The 16566-nt window shown below is 34.6% G+C and overlaps 1 protein-coding gene across 2 annotated transcripts in view; it reads right to left on the bottom strand.

The window, feature by feature from the left end:
* EXOC4 (exocyst complex component 4) overlaps positions 1-16566 on the bottom strand; it is an 804494-nt gene that overhangs the window by 694559 nt on the left and 93369 nt on the right. For both annotated transcript variants that reach the window (XM_003813456.3, XM_063606101.1), the window contains exon 6: positions 7048-7291. In XM_003813456.3, coding sequence (XP_003813504.2) covers positions 7048-7291 — 244 coding nt within the window. The remainder of the gene's footprint in view (positions 1-7047; positions 7292-16566) is intronic.

Below are 16566 nucleotides of genomic sequence, written 5' to 3'. Positions count from 1 at the left end.
TTTTTAACTTTGCCACATAAAACACAAAGGTTTAAGAAATGTAACATTGAGTAACATCTCTGGCCTATTCAGCCAAGAAGCCTTTCTCTAATGACTATAACCAAAGGACAATACACAACCAGAATGATAGCTGTCCAAACTCATGTTTATAAAAGAACTATGAACATTATCGACATTTCTCAGACACTGTATATGTGATGGAGCTATTATCCATTAATTTATTTAAGTCTTACTAGAAAGTATATAGACTTGGAACCTTTCATGGTAATGAGTTATATATTTTAGTTAACAATTGGAGTAACAAGTCCCATATGTAAAAAAAATTAATTCCTTTCATTTGTTCTAAAAATATTTCAGTTAAGCTGCAGGGGACATATCCTAGTTGAAGAATAGTGGAATTTCTTCTATATGTCCCTGGTTCATCCTATTCATCCCCTTCAATATTTAATAGTTGGGTATATTTAAAGCATGTTCTCATGATATGTGTAATCAAAAGTAGAGATTTAATCAAATGGAATCATAATCACTGAAGTTAAATTTACTTGCTTCCCGCTTGCTTTGATTCGAATTAACTACTCATCTAAATTACACGGAGACCCTTCCTGATTCCAAGCATGTCCAGGTGCTACATGCGGTGCCTGGGAATGGCTATAAGAAGCCACAAGGAAAATGCCTGACCTTGCTTCAAAGCTGCTCTTAAATGACTTTTCTGTAAAATAAAATGACCAATTCCACCATGTCCTGCATTTCGGATACTTAGAAGAAGGGTAACTAATATAGAAAGAAGAGATAAAACGAAATGCTATTTCTGTGAAATAGAAACTCATGCCTGAATCTAGCCACAGGTCTAAAAAAAATCATGAGCAATATTTCATTTATTTCTCCTTCCATAAACATTGTATTCATACTATAAAACTATCCTTGAGGCCTGAGCCTTTAGTCTTCCTCACAGATAAAAACATTTTATAAGAATGTTCTATTACAGCAGTATGCCCTCATTCTGAATTCTGGCCTCCAAATTATAAAAAATATTTCAAAAGTATATTTTTCCAATTTTAGAGCAATAATTCAACGTATTTCTGAAAATCTATAGTCTCCACAGACTGAGAAACCAGGAGGAAAAAAAGAGTTTTAGAAAATGTGGCAAATACCAACCTTGAGAAGAACCATCACCATATGATAAACGACTCAGCGTTAGAATAATTCAGCAATTATGCAGCTAACATGGACAATTACATGACAGATACATGGATGACAGAAAAGAAAAGGGTGTACAACCCCTTACAATACAGTATAGTATGTGTCAGGTGTGCTCAAAAGTCATTTGGTCACTCCTTCAGATCCCAGATGTATCAAAGATATAAATATTAAGAATGAGACTATATAAGTACTAGAAAAGTGTTGAAAATTTTATTATAATCTAAGAGTAGGGAAGCTCTAAGTATGACACAAAACCCAGAAGCTATAAAACCTGATAAATATACCCTCACAAAAAATTAAAACAAACGTCTACATGCCCAGAAACATCATGAAGTCAAAAGAGAAAGAAACTGGCAGAAAATTACAAAATAAATCCCAAAGAACAAATTTCCTATATATGTAAAGAGTTCCTACAAATCAATGAGACAAACATGTTAGAAAAATAATTCATTGAAAAGGAAATAAACACTTTAAATATTGTACTGTTGAAAATTTCAAACATTAAAAAAGTGAAGATAATAGGATAATGAACCACCTTGTACCTATCACCCTGCTTCAGTATCATTTCATGGCTTATTGTATCTATATCTTCACTCATTTGCAACTCATTTTATTTTGAAGTAATACATCCATATATAACCCAGATATCATGACAAGTTACTTTTATACAAACGAAAAGAAGTGTAACCTTACAATAAAAATGCAAATCCAAAAATACCATTTTTCACCTCTCAGATTGGCAAGGATAAAAGTATTTGATAATACAATCTGTTGGCAAGGGGATATAGGAACTCTCAAACATTATCCATGACATGAAAAACTGGTATCATCTCTAAGCAAAGCACAGTTGGCAACAGTTAAAATTTAATCAACACTCGGGAGGCCGAGGCAGGCAGATCACAAGGTCAGGAGATGGAGACCATCCTGGCTAACACGGTGAAACCCCGTCTCTACAAAAAATACAAAAAATTAGCCGGGCGTGGTGGCAGGCGCCTGTAGTCCCAGTTACTTGGGAGGCTGAGGCAGGAGAATGGTGTGAACCCAGGAGGCAGAGCTTGCAGTGAGCCAAGATCACACCACTGCACTTCAGCCTGGGCGACAGAGCAAGACTCCGTCTCCAAAAAAAAAAAAAAAATTTAATCAATACAGAGGTAAGCAAAAACAGTGAAAATGGCAATATCAAGAATCTGGCTGCTTTCATTCTCACATCTTAGCGTTCTTTGAGTAACGCCTTCCTTCCTGCTTTAAACTCCATGAGGACAGGGACCACATATAATTTGTTGGGCATTTTACCCAATGTCTGGTCCATGGCAGATATTTCATAAATGTGGAATTTATTCTTGCAATCAACAAATATTTATTATGGGTCAGGTGGGCACTGTGCTAGATTCTGGAGATACACCAGTGCTGAACAAGACAAACTAGTGCTCTCTTCTCTTCCATTCTAGAGGCAGCCAATAAATAACCAAATATATATAAAGATACACATATATAATAAAATTAATGAATGATGTCAAGTTGGTTTAAAAACAGGTATTATATTTTTCAATATTAAAATTTAGTTTTATGAACATTCATACCCCCACAGGCATTTTTATTTCTAATAATTTCTTGTGATTAAAATAACCTGAGTAATAATTTAATTTTTTGACAATGAATTATTTTCACTATAACTTGAGGTGCAAAACAGAGATGAAAAAGCAAAGACTACAACCCTACTAACCAAACACAACTACTTTTAGCATTAAAGTATATTTCTTTCCCATGTTTTCCATGAAGCTTTCTTCAATATTACAACAAGCCCAAAACCACAAAGTTCTCTGCTTTTCACATCTGACATTTAATCTTTTTCTTCATAACAGAAGTCAATGAACCTTTTAAAATGGTTTCCTTCCAAAAGAGAGAAAGGTCTCCCTGGAAGCAACGGCTCCAACTCACTCAACGCCTTCTGCACTCTCTAGGACCTACAGCTCTACCTAAGTGAAGCTGACCTCCACCATCCCTTCCTGCAATGAATTTTTGCCTTCGCATTTAAACAGGTCCATTTCCCTCACACATACCAACCATTCTCTTTTCCCACATTCTTTTCTTCCATATTCTTGACAAGATACCACATCTTTGAGAAGTTTTTCTTCCATCTCTTCCTTGTGCTTTTCTTATTTGTTAAGTATAGAACTCCTTCCAGCTTCTTTCCAATAAAAATAATATAAAAATGCTCATGAATCAGATTTTGGGAAAGAATCAACAATTAGGCAGCAGGAGTTTAAGAAATTGATTCTGAAATGCAGAGGCTTCAGGCCACAGTCACCATCTGAAGTTGAAGATGCTGCCTGTCTTTCTAGAGAAATAATGGGTAGCAGGTGGTTCTGGTAAATTAGCAAGGCACATGTTACCCTAATGTTTATCAAGTTGGCAATAATTGTGGTTGAATATTTTCATTTAATAGTAAGTGGAGGCTTAAAGACACTGATAGATTATGAATGAACAGAAAAGACAAAATATTTCTCCTATAAATAGACAACAGATAGTTTGGGAGATCAAAAACAAAATAAAATAAAATAATAAGTAGGTCACCAAAGTGATTTTTTAAAAAACTGGCTGGGAAAGTATCCTGGCTCTGTAGGAATTAAAAGCAAGAAAGAATTCACTAGTTTGTTTCCTTCTACATTTCTAGCAAAATAGCACACAACATTAATTCTCTTTACATAAAGACAAATGAAAACAAGCCTGCAATGCATCACAACCAGAATATATTTAATAAGATGATGAAACTTTTAGGGAAAATTACAGTATGGGTATCTTGTCTCAGAATAGCTAATGTTTTGGAACAGGATATTTCACTGGAGGATGGGGGAGAAAATATTCATGTTGGGAAACAGGATTCATGGATTTTTTGGTCTCTGTTCCAACTTTCTTTAAAAAAATAAATTCATATATCTTTAGCCATAAAATTCCTTTAATGGTAAACAATAATAAATAATGCCAAGTATTGTGATTTTACTTCTCTCTGAAATAAATGCCACTAATACCTTCCTAAGTAAAAGTCAATGCACAAAAGCACCACAAGCTTCAAATGATAATTTGACAATATTGCTTCTAATATTCCAATCCTCTAGAAGCAACAATGCTGATCATTTTTGAATGACTCTGCTTAATTCAAGAGAATTAATTCCTGAAAAGTTTTAAAGCATTTGACAGCACATAACCACTAGAGACTAGCTCAAAATTATCAGTCCTTTGGAATCCCAGCCCCAAAATTTAATCTTTGATCTTCTAACAAAGTGGTTTACTCTAAATACTTGCTTTCTCTGTACTATTTTGTCTCATAATAAACAGTTTGGGTCCCAAATCTTGAATTTGTATGTTTTATAAAATGGGATTATGTTTACACATACAGCCAAGGCAAACAGCTCATTCACTTGTTAGTGTCCAATATATCCTGCCTACAAAAGCTTTCTAAAATACTGACAAACGAAAGACACTTAACAGGGAAAAAAACCCTGCTGCTGACTCATTCCTCATAGAGAAACATTTAGTATTTCCCAGGGCAGTGTGCTGAATTTCTATTATACTTCTAGTGCTATAATTTCCACTCGTGAATTCTGGAAGGTGTTTAGGCAAGGGGGAAAAAAAAAGATGAAACTCCTATGAAAGACACAGTGCTTTTAAAGGTACTATAATGAGATCTGCAGAAAAGTTATTAATCCATGCCCTTTTATTTCCAATATATACTATAGCAATGTTATTTCCCTAGGAAAGTTCACTGTATTCATCTAGGAACTTGCAGCAACAGGCAAAGAGCAAACCAGAATTTTAGAGTATTCATCAGTAAGGAGTCAAAAGGTCTTCACGAAAATCCAGGTACCAGGCAAAGAAAGAAGAAAGGCAAAAGTTCAAAGAATCATTCTCCAGCTTCTCTGGATCATGATGTAAGTGATCATAGAACATGGAATTTGGGGAAGGCACCGATAATAAACATATATTCATATACACACGCATTTTATACAAGCATGCATGCATGTTATAGTACTTACTGGTGCTATTCCACTAAGCACCACAACTATATAACCTCATCTAAAGCAAGCAACTCTGTAAGACAGGTTAATTTTTGCAAATCACAAAGTGGGGATACAAAGTCAGGTCTGTTCTCCAAAACCCATCAAATATTTACTTTTGGTGTTTTTGTTTGTTTGGTTTTGGTTTTTTGGGGTGTTTGTTTGTTTGTTTGTTTGAGATGAAGTTTCACTCTGTCAACCAGGCTGGAGTGCAGTAGTGTGCTCGGCTCACTGCAACCTTTGCCTCCCCGGTTCAAGCAATTCTTGTGCCTCAGACTCCCAAGTAGCTGGGACTACAGGCATGCACCACCATGCCCAGCTAATTTTTGTATTTTTAGTAGAGTTGGCGTTTCACTATGTTGGCCAAGCTGCTCTCGAACTCCTGACCTCAAGCAATCTGCCCACCTCAGCCTCCCAAAGTGCTGGGATTATAGGCATAAGCCACTGTGCCTGGCCAAATATTTACTTTGAAACATTCTGTGGCAGGAGAAGGATAAAGGGTAGTTCCATTCACCAAACATAGTACTTTTGAATCAAGTTTACAAGGAAATTAATTTTTGAAATGTTAAAGTATAATTGAAATCAATGTTATTTACATATGCAAAAGAACACAGAAATACAGTATTAATTTTTCCAAAAAATTTAAATAAGTCTATAGAGAACTCTATACTAAATGAGTTATTATTTCTCCTTAATTTTATCTTCTTTTAAAAAAACTTTGAGCCCTAGGTATAAACAGTAGATATTTCCTTAACAACGTATCTACAAGATTATGATTTCTTCTTGTTTGTCACACATGGTCTCTTAGTATATGATAGTCACAAAGTTAGAATCTGAATTCAATTTCCGTACTCTCCATATGAAATAAGAATTATGAAATTCAAATCTTATTGTTTTAAAAATTCCTGAGACTGATTTGTCTATTGGAAATCTCATTACACATTAAAGAAGAAAGCATGAGACACAGGAAAGACCATGGATTTTAGAATCAAATGGACTAGTATTCAACACCAAGACTTTTTCTAAGAGCTTGCTAATTATTCAATCTCTGAGCTCCAGTTCTCCTAACTGCAATATGTGGATACTAATAACTAGCTCATACAGTTGTAGTGATAATTAAGTGAGATAATATACATAAATTGCCTTGAACATTGCTGAGTACTTAGTATGTGTACAATAGCTGCTACATTATTTGATTCAATTTATTTATTCTTTAAATGTTTAAATATCGACAATCTCTACTATAAATATATCCATATTTTTCATTGAGTGACAATATGCTTTGAATTTTTCAACAACATTAAAAAACAGACAGCTGAATTATGCCTGGTCAAGCTGTTTTACCAATCAAAGTTTGTATGGGCTATAGTATCCTTTTTATTTTTTAAGACGGAGTCTCGCTCTGTCACCTAGGCTGGAGAGCAATGGTGCAATCTCGGCTCACTGCAACCTCCGCCTCCTGCGTTCAAGCAGTTCTCCTGCCTCAGCCTCCAGAACAGCTGGGATTACAGGCATGCACTACCATGCCCAGCTAATTTCTGTATTTTTAGTAGAGACAGGGTTTCACTACCAGTACAGACTGGTCTCAAACTTCTGACCTCAAGTGATCTGCCTGCCTCAGCCTCCCAAAGTGCTGGGATAACAGGCGTGAGCCACTGCGCCTGGCCTGTATGGGCTATAGTATCCTAAATTCAAGAAAACAACATCAACAGAAGGTAAGTTACTTACGCCCCACCCTAGAAAATGTGCAATAAATAGAGTTGTCAAAAATACAAAATACACTCCCACTTACCTTGGTTGATTCTCCACAGTAACGTTCTCCCCCCGCTGATAGCCACTGTCTGCCACCTGGGTTGTAGACCTCTTCACAATTTGCTTCAACTCCTGCTCCAAGCGCTCTATGATTGCCTTAACTGTTTCTGGGATCTTCTTCAGTTTCGCCAAGCCCTTAATGAGGATACCCATAAACAGAGTGCTGTTTTCCTCTGGATCCAATTCTAAATCTTCCTTGATGTCCTGCAGATTTATCTCCCTCACTGAAAAATTAAATAATAACAATAATAGATACAGACTCCACTCAAAAACCCCAAAACAGAGCAGTCTAATAAACGAAATCACTGCCTTGATTACTCTCTTAAAGAATTAAAGAGGATTTTTCAATTAAATTATATTTGCACAGTAACCATCCAAAAGTCACAAAATAACATTTATATTCCTCAAATCATACCCATCAGTTAGTAATAAGAGGCAGATGCAATAAAAATTAGTAAACAAATCACCATGGGAAGTTTTCCACAGACTACTACTTCTGCCATGAGTCCACTGGCTCATGACATTTATTAGGCACTCGCTGTTTATAAAATGCCATATGTGGTGCTGCAAGAGAATTCTGAAGAGCTGGATCCTAGCCTCAGGTTTGTATTTGTTAGTTAAAAGTGGTAAGTCGCTGGAGAAAAAGACATCATGAATACACACAGGGGGAAGAGTGATAAATAAATTAAAATTATAATAAATTTTTTAAAAAGATTAAGGGAAAACAATACATACAAGTGAGACAAGACTTTGAGGAAATAGGGTAACGAAGAGGTATTTCATAAATACAAAAGAACAACCTATTTTTCTTTAAACATATGTCTGCTACAACATAATTATCTATAGAAGACAGATCTTGCTAATAATCCATGAAAGGCTTCTGAGAAGTAATGTTATATGTCAAAAGCCTCTGTAGATCTTTAGATTACAGCATTCATTCAAACAATTTGGCACTGAAATGGAAGAAATAACCAAAACTTTAGTTTTTAACCCCTGTGGCAAGTTGGAGAGAGGGGAGAACTGCTGATAGGAGATCTCTGTTATCTACTGAAAGCCATAGGCCTTGCTCTCCAAAGTATGAATATACATATGCAAAACTTCACATAGGAATTCCGGGTTTCGCAACTGCCAAAAAAAACAGGACGTTACAAATCTCTGACTTAAAAGTAACTGCCTCATTTTACAAATGGCTGGATTAAGATACACAAAAGCAAAAGTGAGTACAGAGCTGAAGATGGAGCCTAATAGTCAAAAGTTTTCCCCATCCACCTCTGTCCTCCATCTCTCAAAACAAATGCAAGATTTAAAAAATCTGCAATATCCTGAAAGAATGAATACATTCTTCCTTAGTAGATTTAAACTCAGACTACAAGCCATTCTAAGTTATTCAGCACTACTAGAATGGTACTGAAATCTACTAGGGAAGAAAGAAAACATCCCAGTATATGGAATGAGTTCTTGTAACTGCTACACAAAGTCCATAAAACCTCTACTTCAGATGATGTGAAATCCACTGTAGGGCATTCTCCTCAGTCCCTATTTTGGGGGTTCCCAGCTTATAAAACGCTCTTAAGGAGGATTCTGGGAAGACTGCAGAGTAGGAGGTACCAGGAATCTCCCCACCTACACGATTGTACTGGCAGAATCTGTCTGATGTAACAATTTTGTAACTCTGGAGTCTATGGAAGGCTTGCAACTTCCAAGGGAACACTTGGATGGTAAATTGTGGTCGATTTCAATTACAGCTCTTACCAAAGTAGCTACCTAGCACTGTGGCAGACATCCCTGTACCTGTTCCTGGAGTACCTTGCACACACCTGGTGGGAAGACAGGGTGGGCAAAAAGAACCCTGCCTGCCAAGTATCAAGAATCTATGCTCTGATCGCTGATTGCTTCCTCTAATCACAGAGGTACAAAGAGGCACATGACAATTGTTGTTGCACCTCCTCCAATTTTTCAAGCCCCTCCTACTCTTGCTGAAGTAAATTCCAGGGAATTTAAACAGCCAGCAGCCTTCCCCTACTGCCTTTATTTTTCTCTTGCTCCCCTTTTTAAAGCCAAACATTAGGACTATGACATTCAAAAACAAATGCATGTATTGAAAAAATTATAAGGTGACTGTGCATGCCCATGTAAAGGTGCAGGCTTAGAAAAGCTTTATTTGAGGAGATCTTAAATTAACACCCAGGCTGATCCTTAGGATAGACACTGGCTACAATAATTTATAAAACAAAACAATAACAACATCAAAACCCAGCGAACCCGGGAAAAGAGGGAGAATGTGATTTCTGGAGTCACCACATCATTAAACTCAAATGCCCAGTTTTCAACAACAACAAAAAATCACAAAGCATAGAAATAGAGAGGAAAATATGGCCCATTCAAAGGAAAAAAAATAAATCAACAGAAACTGTCCCTGAAAAAGACTTAATGGTAGATATATTACGAAAAAAAACTTTTAAAAAGTTTTTTTTTAAGTTTTAACTGTTTTAAAGATGCTCAAATAACAAAAAATAAAGAGAAAGTCAAGAAAATAATGTATAAACAAACTGGCAATATCAATAAAGAGATATAAGAACTAAAAAAATAAAAAGAATAAGAAATTCTTGAGCTGAAAAGTATACGTGGAATGAAAAATGCACTAGAGGGATTCAAAGGCAGATGTGAGCAGGGAGAAGAAAAAAAATCAGCAAACGTCAAGATAGGACAATGGAAATTATCATCTAAGAACAGAATGAAAAAAGATTGAAGAGAAGTGAAGACAGCCCACAGGATACAATTTAGACATTGTGGGAGCTCTGAAAGGAGAAGAAAGAGAGAAAAGAGCAGAGAATATTTAAAGAAATAATAGAAGAAAGCATCTCAAATTTGATGAAATACATGAATATAAACATCCAAGAAGCTCAAAAAACTCCAAGTGAGAGGAACTCAAAGAGACCTACACCATGACACATTAAAATCAAATTTTCAAAATACAAAGAGAGAATCTTGAAAGTAGTGAGCGAAGTTACTCATCACATACAGGATCCCCAATAAGATTATCCACAGATTTCTCATCAGAAACTTCCGAGGCCAGAAGGCAGTGGATTAATTCAAAGTGCCAAAACAAACAAACAAACAAATAAAAAAACTGTCAACCAAGAATTCTATATCTCACAAAACTGTCCTTCAAAAGTGATTGGGAAAAATTAAGACATTGTCAAGTAAACAAAAGCTACAGGATTTCAGTACCATCAGGACTGCCATGCAAGAAATGCTTTATAAAGTCCTGCATGTTAAAATGAAAGGACATTAGACAGTAACTAGAAGGCATATGAAGAAATAAATATCTCAATAAAGATAAACGTCTAGGCAATTATAAAAATTAGTAGTGTTACAACAAGACAATTATTTCTAACTATTGTTTTCTACAGAATTTAAAATATTAAAAGATTTTTAAAACACAATTATTAGTCTAAAAGCTAGTATTACTGTTAACTTTGGTTTATAAATCCACATTTTGTTTTTTACATCATTTAAGAGGCTAATGCATTTAAAAGAATTATTAGTTTATGTTTATGAGCACACAATGTATAAAGATATAATTCTGTGACATCAACAACCAAAAGTGGTAGGGACAGAGCCATTAAAGGAGTGGAGGTTTTGTATTTTATTGAAGTTAAACTGGTATAAATTCAAGTTAGAGAGTTATAACTTTAGAATGTTAAATGTAATTCCTATGGTAAGCACAAAGAAAAATGCTACAGAATGTATACCATCGGGAAATGAGAAAGGAATTTAAACATTTCACTATAAAAAGTCAACTAAACACAAAATAATACAGTAATGTAGAACATGAGGGGTAAAAAAATAATGCATATAGAAAAAAATAGCAAAATGTCTGAAATAAGTCATTCCTTATCAGTAATTATTTTAAATGTAAATGGGTTAAACTGTCCAACCAAAAGACAGAGACTGGTAGAATGAATAAAAATTCATGATCCAATTATATGCTGTCTACAAAGGCACAAATCGATTCAAAGGCACAAATAGACTGAAAGTAAAAGGCTGGAAAAAGATATTCCATGAAAACAGCAGCAAAACAAGAGCAGAAAAAATAGACTTTAAATCAAAAAAAGATTACAAGAGACAAAGAAGGACATTATATATTAATAAAAGGCTCAACACAGTAAGAAGATATAACCATTATAAACATTTATACACCTAATGACTATCAAAATATATGAAGCAAAAACTGACAGAATCGAAGGCAGAAATACGCAGTTCTACAACAGTTGAAGACTTCAATACCCTATTCTCGATAACTGATAGAACAACCAGACAGAAATAAGGAAATAGAAGACTTAACACAATCAACCAACTAGATCTAACAGACACATACAGAACACTCTACCCCAAAACAGCAACACACACACTCTTCTCAAGTACACATGGGACATTTTCCAGGACAAACCATATATTAGGCTGCCAATTAAGTCTCAATAGATTTAAGTAGAAAGTATCACACAAAGTATCTTCTCTAACTAAATAGTGAAAAAGTTAGAAATCAATAACAAAGTTAAAAAGGGAAAATACACAAACTTATGTCAATTAACACACTCTTTAAAAACCAATGTATCAAAGAAGAAACCTCAAAGGAAATTAGAAAATTACTTAGAGACTAATGAAAATGAAAACACAACATATGAAATACAATTTACAGGATGCAGGAAAAACAGCAAAAAAGGAGAAATTTATAGTTATAAATGCTGACGGTAAAAAACAAAAAAGATCTCAAAACAACAGCTTAATTTTACAGCTTAAGGAATCTGAAAACAGAACAAACTAACCAAAGCTAGCAGAAAAAAGTAAATATAAAGATTAGAGCAGAGATAAAATAGAGAATAGAAAAACAATACCAAAAACTGATGAAATCAAAGTTGGTTCTTTGAAAACATCATCAAAAATAACAAATCTTTAGCCAGGTGAACTAAGAAAAAAATAGAGACGACTCAAATGACTAAATTCAGAAATGGAAGTTACATTACCATTGATTCTAGAGAAATAAATTAAACAGAGTACTGTGAATAATTGTACAACACCAAGTTATATAACATAGATGAAATGTACAATTTCCTGGAAACATAAAACCTATCAACACTAAATCACAAAGAAATAGAAAACCCAAATAGATCTATAACTAGTAAGGAGATTAAATAAGTAGTCTAAAATCTTCCAACAAAGAAAAGCACTAGACCTGATGGCTTCACTGGTCAATTCTACCAAACATTTAAAGAAAACCAAACTTTTCCAAAAAATTCTAGAAGAAGGAAGAAAACTTCCTAAGTTATTCTATGAGGCCAGCATTGCCCTGATACCAAAGCCAGATAAAAGCAGTATAATAAAACTACAAACCAATATCACTTATGAACACTGATGTAAAAATCCTCAACAAAACACTAACAAACTGAATTCAGCAGCATACTTATAGGACTATACACTATGATCAAGTCCATTGCATTTCTATGCACTAACAGTGAACAATCTCAAAAGGAAATTATAAAAATAATTCAGTTTACATTAAAAAGAATAATCAGGAATTAATGAAAAAGGTGAAAAACTTATATAATGAAAGCTTTATATAATGAAAGCTATAATATATATAAGCTATATAATGAAAGCTATAAAATTGTTGCTAAATTAAAAAATTATAATTAATGGAAACAAATAAATGAATGGAAACGCATCCCATGTGCATGGACTGGAAGACTTACTACTGTTAAGATGCCAATACTATTATACCTAAAGCAAATTACAAAGTCAATGCAACTGCCCCATCAAAATCCCAATGACATTTTTTGCAGAGAGAGACCATCCTGAAATTCATACAGAATCTCAAGGGATCCAGAATAGCCAATACCATCTTGAAAAAGAAGAACAAATCTAGAAGACTCATACTTCATTTCAAAACTTACTTCCTAATTTCAAACTTACTTAGAAGTTACAGTAATCAAAACACTGTGGTGCTGGCACAAAGACAAATATATAGACCAATGGAATAGAAAAGAGACCCTAGGGAAAAAAACCTCACATACACAGTCAAATGATTTTTGGCGAGAATACCAAGACCATTCAATGGGGAAAGGACGGCCTTTCAACAAATGCTGTACAGGGAAACAATATCTACATACAAAAAATGAAGTTGGATCCTTATCTAACACCATATACAAAAATTAACTCAAAATAGATCACAGTCCTAAATGTAAGACCTAAAACAATAAAACTCTCAGAAGAAAACACAGGGCAAAAGCTTTATGACATTGGATTTGGTAATGATTTTTTGGATATGATACCAAAAACACAAGCAATAAAAGAAAAAATAATCAAATTGGACTGCATGAAAATTTTAAAATTTTTGTGCACCAAAAGACACTAAGAACAAAGTAAAAAGGCAACCAACAGAATAGGACAAAAAATTCAAAATCACATATCGGATAAGGTATTAATATACAAAATATATAGAGAACTCCTAAATTCAACAAAAAAGTCAATTTGAATATGTGCAAGGGACTTGAATAGACATTTTTCCAAAGAAGATATACAAATGGCCAATATGCACTTGAAATGATGCCTAACATCACTAATCATTAGGAAAATGCAAATCAAAGCTAAAATGAGATGCCACCCTACACTCATTGGGATGGCTACTATTAATATCACCCCCCCCAAAAAAAAACAGGAAATAGCAAGAGTTGGCAAGGATGTGGAGAAATTGGAACGCTTGTGCACTGCTGTTGGGAATGTAAAGTGGTACAGCCACTATGAAAACCCATATTGCGGTTCCTCAAAAAATTAAAAATGAAATTACTATATATCCAGCAATTCTAATTGAGTATACACTTAAAGAATTGCAGGCAGGGTCTTGAAGAGATATCAGGGTCTTGAAGAGTACACTCATTTTCATAGCAGCATTATTCACAATCACTAAAATGTGGAAGCAACTCAAGTGTCCATCAACACGAATGGATAAGCAAAATGTGATATATACATACAATGGAATATTATTCAGCTTTAAAAAGGAAGGAAATTCTGACACATGCTACAACATGGATGAACCTTGAGTACATTATGCTAAATGAAATAACTCAGTCAAAAAAAAGACAAATACTGTATGTTTCTACTTATATGCCGTACTTAGTCAAATTCATAGAAACAGAAAGTAGAATGGTGGTTGCCAAGAGCTGGGAGAAGAGGGGTATGGGGAATTGGTCTTTAATGAGTACAGAGTTTCAGTTTTACAAGAATGAAAAGAGTAATGGAAATAGATGGTGGTGATGGTTGCACAACACTATCAATGTATTTAACACTGCAGGACTGTACATTCCAAAATGGTTAAAATGGTAGGCTTTATGGTATGTGACGTTACCACAATAAAAAAAAAAAATTTAAATCTGAATCAAAACCATTTTAATTACATACATGATATAATCACTTACACAAGTTTTATTCTTATAAGTCCTCTATTTATCCATGATGCAAATCTTACTAAGCTCATTAGATCCCTGAAATCCATGAGTAGAAAGAGGTATAATGACCAGATTCATTTGGTTTTACTTGCAATGTGGAGTGCATTTGATGATATGGGATTTAACAAATAAACTTTTTGAATATTAGTAAAACTTGGAATAAAACCAGGAAGTCTTAAGCTTATAAAGATGACAATGCAACTCTGAAGGCAGATCAAAAAAAGTCATTGATATTTCCAAATTTGACATTTCAGTTACTGGTTTTGTTTTACACATGAAGAAGCTAGATACTTCAGGAAAGAGAAGTACTCCATCCAGCAAAACCAACCCCACAGCAAGGAGAGAAAAGTATTTAGCGGCCAACAAGCCAACTAAATTCAGTATGTTTGGGGACTGCAGGTAGAAATACTCAAAATTGTAAGCAGAGCTTCAGGTAGGACCAAAAAGTAATAGGAATTTAGGTGAGACAAAATGCTCTTCACAAAAGAGCACGTATGAGTCACAAACGTGACACATAAAAAGTGCCCCCTGAACACTGCAGCTACCTGCCACAAGAGTGATTAGTGATGAGGTAAATGCAGTTTAAATCAATAAGACTTGAGATTATGTCACATGTAGCCACTTACATACACACTAATATGATAGATAGCCCATTAAAGAACAACAAATAAGCAAGGTATGAATAATAAAATGACACAGCCCCAAACGGCACTTGTTTAGAACCTTCTCTTTCTGTTTGTCTCCTGAAATCTCCTAGAGCATAAACACTGAACAGATCCAATATTAATTAATTTATATTATCTATTTCACTTACATCAGCTGAAAATTAAAAGGCAATTTAAAAGGATAATATAATCAACCATGACTAGTCTAATATCACAAAACCCTGTGAGGTCAGGTAGAATTACTGGTGCTTTATGAAAAAAGCCCTGCACAAAAATAATTTAACAGGAATTCAGTAAACTCTCACACCAGAATTATAACAAAATATACGTATTTCCAAACTACTGAACTCCAAATCATTCCCTAGTATCTATATTGCTACAATATGTACTCAACATGTAGGTTTTAGAACACTTTAAAATTAGAAATACTTAACTTCCTTTCCCAGTTCTCTTACCCTTGATTTTTCTGCTCTGAGGGTCTTAATGAGTAAAGATTTCTCAAACCTAGTTTCGAAGACTTTCACAGACTGATAATGCTAAATATTAAAAGATTTTAATGCCCTTTAACCAATTATTTCTACTAAAATTCTATTGGCCCCAAGTGCTTGTGATCACAGCCCCCTACACACACACACACACATTGTATGTATAGATATGGATATATTGGTATGTATGTCTAAATGGCTATAAATCATCTCTGTGATTGAAGCTAAGAATGGAATCATGAAAGGAGGGCTTAGCTAAAACTCTCTGGGACTCATGAAAAGATTGACTAGATAATATCTATGGTCCTTTCATTTGCTACAATTCCATGATTCCACTAAGTATAGTTTACAGGCTGGGTGTGGTGGCTCACGCCTGTAATCCCAGCACTTTGGGAGGCTGAGGCAGGCGGATCAAGAGGTCAAGAGATCGAGACCATCCTGGCCAACATGGTGAAACCCCATCTCTACTAAAAATACAAAAATTAGCTGGGTGTGGTGGCACACGCCTGTAGTCCCAGCTACTCGGGAGGTTGAGGCAGGAGAATTGCTTGAACCCAGGAGGCGGAGGTTGCAGTGAGCCAAGATCGCACCACTGCACTCTAGCCTGGGCAAGAGAGCAAAACTCTGCCTCAAAAAAAAAAAAAAAAAAAGTATAGTTTACGTCTATATATCCTTGGTTACATAGCCTACAGCTACTTACATGTATACCTATATTATAGATGGCTCACTTAAAAAATAACATATAAAAAAGCTAAATAGACTATTTATACAGTTAAATATTTTATTTTAAAAATTACTTTGTGTCCTAGTGAGTACAGAAAGCAATCTAGACCAGCAGTTCATC

Source organism: Pan paniscus, chromosome 6 (assembly GCF_029289425.2).
Source record: "Pan paniscus chromosome 6, NHGRI_mPanPan1-v2.0_pri, whole genome shotgun sequence".
NCBI classification, from domain to species: Eukaryota; Metazoa; Chordata; class Mammalia; order Primates; family Hominidae; genus Pan; species Pan paniscus.
Note: the sequence above shows the minus strand (reverse complement) of the source record. Positions and strands in the feature narration are given on the sequence as shown.